This window comes from Nylanderia fulva, unplaced genomic scaffold, assembly GCF_048542155.1.
Source record: "Nylanderia fulva isolate GAGA-0341 unplaced genomic scaffold, ASM4854215v1 Scaffold1136, whole genome shotgun sequence".
Taxonomy (NCBI): Eukaryota; Metazoa; Arthropoda; class Insecta; order Hymenoptera; family Formicidae; genus Nylanderia; species Nylanderia fulva.
Genome location: NW_028189342.1, coordinates 1 through 4,563, shown reverse-complemented (window position 1 = coordinate 4,563; position 4,563 = coordinate 1). Strand labels below are relative to the sequence as shown.

The following is a 4,563-nucleotide window of genomic DNA, read 5'->3' as shown; positions in this document are numbered from 1 at the left end:
TATAATATAAATTTAAAGTGTAAGACAGGCAATAAGAGCCAAATCGCGGATGACAGTGCGTTATCCCAACGAAACTAAATTTTTTCGTTAGAATTAAAATACCTGTGCAGAAGGCACCAAATTTACTTGGTCGCGGTCAAGATTTAAAGATTGAAATAATCGCTACAAGAGATTTAATGTCATACATCCCCTGTTCCCCTAAGGAATAAATGCGAGAGAAAAAATATCTGAATAGCTTCAGTTGGAAGAGCAATCGCCCGGTAAACGAAAGGTCTCGGCGTTCGATTACCCGAATTCAGTGACTTTCGGACTCTATATGTTTTCTCCATAGCACAGATAGATATTGAGTTTTGCTTCGTATAAAGTATACATTGTTTATAATGTTTTTTAATAAGAAATATTTAAAGATTTAACGTTTATCGTCTCGACATAGATGTAAGTGATCACTATTTATTTAAAAAATCTAATATTCAATATTCAGGCTAACACATTAATTATTTCACAGCTTATTACATATTAATTACATCATAGATTACAAATTAGATTTTATTAAAAAAAAACTACAGAAATCTGATGTTCGAGATTATAGGCTCTTTTACGACTAATTCGAACGATCAGCCGTAATTTAAGCCAATAAGTATGATGTGTTATATTGCGTTTTTTCATAAGTCTATATATTTTACATGTATGATAAGTTCTGTCTTTCCAAATTATTTAATTTATTGATATGTTAGCAAAGCGATATTTGTATTGATAAAGACTGTCGTACAGTTGAAACGTTTATTAATTATCATTTGTATTATTTTCATGACGTAGAATAAAAAATTTTTAACACCTAATCAATTAGCTCGTTAAGTTGGCCTTTTAATTTTATTACTTATAAATTTAAAAAAGTATATTTATATAAATACACATAGGGTAAAGAGTGCATGTACTATATTATGTAAGCCACCATGGACGTCCGCAGGATTTTTTTCAGAGAAGGGAGCATAATTAAAATTTTTTGTTCTTAATTTTTTACATTTAATATTTTAATTTTAATTTTTTTTATACATTAAATATGCAAAAATAATTTTTTTTAATAATTCTAAAAGACAAATGCCCCCTCTTGCTCCCCTCTGCGGACGTCCATGTAATCCACCCTTTATACATACAATAAATATATACATATATAATATACAATAATATAAAAAAAATTTATAAGTGCAATTAATAAAAAAATATTAAAATATATTAATAAATATATAAAAAATATATACACTATATTAATAAATAATATATATATATATATATATATATATATATTTGTGTTTATATATTAATTTAATATAAAATATATAATTTGTTAAAAACAAAATTTATAATTGTTTTCATTTTAAAATATAATTACAGTGAGAGACAGTATGTATCATATTTTTTTGTGACTTTGTGACCAAAATGGAACGTCTCTATCACGTATATAGTGCTGGCAGGGCTGTGTTTGCTGGGTAAGTGCATTTTTAAATATCTTCTTTTAAATATAAAAACTAGAATTTATTTTTAGACATTTAATATTAAACAACAGAAAAATATAGCAAAAACAACAAAAAAATAAAAAAAAACAATGAAAAACAAAAATTTTAAGCATTCCGTACCACTAAAAAATTGACGTTTGATGTGAAATCACCCTTAAAGTCAAGCATTGTTTACCGCGCATGCGCAAAAAAACCCGGTTGGAATTCTAACACAATTCTCGAAAACGCTTAATTATACAGTTTGTAATTACATTGTTTCAGTAAAAACGAAGAATTTATTGTTGATGGTAGTCCTCGTAAGTATCATAGTAATGCAAATACTGCATCCTACTGTACGTAAAGATAAACTTCAGAAAAAAGGGAACATTTGTAAACAATGGCAGAAGAAAAAAACAGAAGGGTAAATGAATTCTCCTCGATATATATCAACTATTTTAACATAAAAAAAAATATATATATAAATATATATATATCACCTACATCATGTTTTTGTCATTGCATGCAATTTATTATGTATTATTTACAACATGAGTTGAGGTTATGTTTCACTACTTTAATTAAATGTTACAACATTTCAAGAATGTGAAAATCCAAAAAATAAAATTTTTTAATTCAGAATTGGAAAAAAAACTTATCGTACAAATATCTATATATATTTTTAAATATTCGATCATATTTATTAAAATAGGACACCCGATATAGTTTTTTCGTTAATCTAAAAAAATAAAATATAGTGTAGAAAATTTTATTTGTAAGCTATTATAATAATTATAATAAATTAACAATTTAAAATAATTTAGTCCAAGTGATAAACTGGAATCGATAGAAGCTGCTGAGGAAAAAAATAAAATTAAAGGCTTGACGATAAAGCAAACAGAAATCTAAGGATGAACCAGTGGAAAGACTTGGTGGACAGAGGCAACAATAATGAAAATGGGAACTGTTATTGGTAATTGCCTCTAAATATTGCTAGTGATATTATACATCTATTTTCTTTATAACATTGTGATTTACTGTAGAACACTGTAAATCTTTGCAGCAACAAGGAAAGAAATTTAAATATTGTGGAGCTACTTTGCGCCAGCTGTTCTCGTTGGTTTCATGAATCCTGCATCGGATATCAATTGGGCAAACTTGTACCTTTTATGATGAACTATATATTTATGTGCAAGAACTGTTCACCAACAGGTTTAGAGAGTTTCAAGAAGAACCAGGCACGTGAGTGTCAAAATTAATTATAAAAAATTTATCTATACAAAGTATAGATATTTTATTGATTGTTAATCATACTGCTTTTGTTTGATCTTTCAGCATTTCCACAGATGTGTATAACAGCAATCGCAAACCTGCTGCAGATGTGTCAAAAGGAGAACGAGCAGAGAACTCTCTTTCACAAGGACAAGGACATCATACCATTTATTGATTGTCACTGGGAGAGTATGACTACGATGCCTCGCAGAGTCACTCAATCCTGGCATGCTACGGTATCTAATGAGTTTTTTCTATTACATGTTAGATTAGATTAGAATTTATAATTAGGATCGATATATACTTAAAAATCCTAGTTGAATCCAATAATCAACCCAAGTAGCAATTATACATTATTTTGACATTAAATAACGTCATTTTGATGTTTATGTTAATGTCAGTTTGCTACTTAGAAAGTTCCATTTTCTAGGATTTGAATATTACTCATAAGAAATGATATTTTATATATTGTACTTGCGAAATAATCGAATCTAGAACAGTTACGAATTTAGATCAAGTAGATCTGCAGGTTTAAAATAGTAATTTTTTTATTTTTTAAGTAATCATAGAGTTGGAAACTCTATGCAAAAAAATTCGTACCTGCTTGAAGATACTTAATAATATGAGTTTATATAATCTTCAATGTTTTATTTTATAATTTAATAAACATTTGATTTCTAGATCCACAGAGCATTGCTTAAAGATGTCGGGACATTATTTACAATGGACGAGAGTACGTCCGAAGGTCAGCTATTTGGTTTGGCAAGCCCTGAACTTACATTGATTAAACCAAATTATGAAGCTATGATTAAAAATGGTCACCTGCGAGCGACAGAAAATGGGCCTACAGCATGTCGGTATGTATTTCGTCTTTTAGGGCTTGATTTTTCCAATTTTTTGATAAGTTTTATTCGGACAGGTAGCATATCTTTGTCTATTTTTTTAGAACTTATCTGAAAAGAAATGAAAATATGCTACTTTGTCAGGGTAAAACTTATCAGAAGTTGGAAAAACTCAGCCTTATTCTTATATTAATTTATTTATAACAAAATTTTAATTTAAATCTATAAATCTATGAAAAAAGAGCTAGCATTTATCAAATTTTTGCTAAAAACATAGAATTGTCTCATATTTTAAAATCTATAAATATTTAAGTTTTATTTCTATTTATTTAATTATATATTATATTGTTATATTCTTAATTTATATATCTATATATTTTAATATCTATGAAATATAAACAAAAATACATAAAAATCGAATATTTATGAAAGATGTGTTGCAGCGTGAATTCTAAATTTTAAAAATTTAAATATAATTTGTTGAATTTTTATTTAAATTCTCACCTTTTTTACAAATTTTTTCAAAAATTGTATTCAATAGAGCAAGAGTTTTGAACATAATTAGCGAACAATGTAAATCTGTCTTTATCTTATCACAGATGCAATCGTGTACGCGTCAGCCCGCTATCACAAAACTGCTGAAGTTAAATCACGATAGAGAAATTCAATAGCTCTCTAATAAACTTTGCCCGAAGACCTTCACTATAATGCTACAATGTTGTATTCGATATCATCATTCATATCATTTATATATCAGTAATATATATATATATATTATATATATATATATATATATATATATTTATAAGAAATTTTTATCGCTTTTATTGCTGTATCACTTTTAACAGTCGATTTAGAAAAAAATTATTAATTACTTGTTTTATCCCTTTATTGAATTTGAATGCATTGAGGAGAAGAAGCATGATTTAACCTTGAGAAAAGAAATTAATTGTTGATAT

At 27.0% G+C, this 4,563-nt stretch overlaps 1 protein-coding gene across 1 annotated transcript; it reads left to right on the top strand.

Annotated features, from left to right (window-relative positions):
* Positions 1–2,395: 2,395 nt before the first annotated feature.
* On the top strand, positions 2,396–3,619 carry LOC146724836 (set1/Ash2 histone methyltransferase complex subunit ASH2-like; the record flags this gene model as incomplete). Its single annotated transcript, XM_085488962.1, has 4 exons — positions 2,396–2,463; positions 2,554–2,732; positions 2,826–2,998; positions 3,444–3,619. Coding segments are annotated over exons 1-4 (590 nt in total), but the record flags the coding sequence as incomplete, so codon positions are not given.
* Positions 3,620–4,563: the final 944 nt, after the last annotated feature.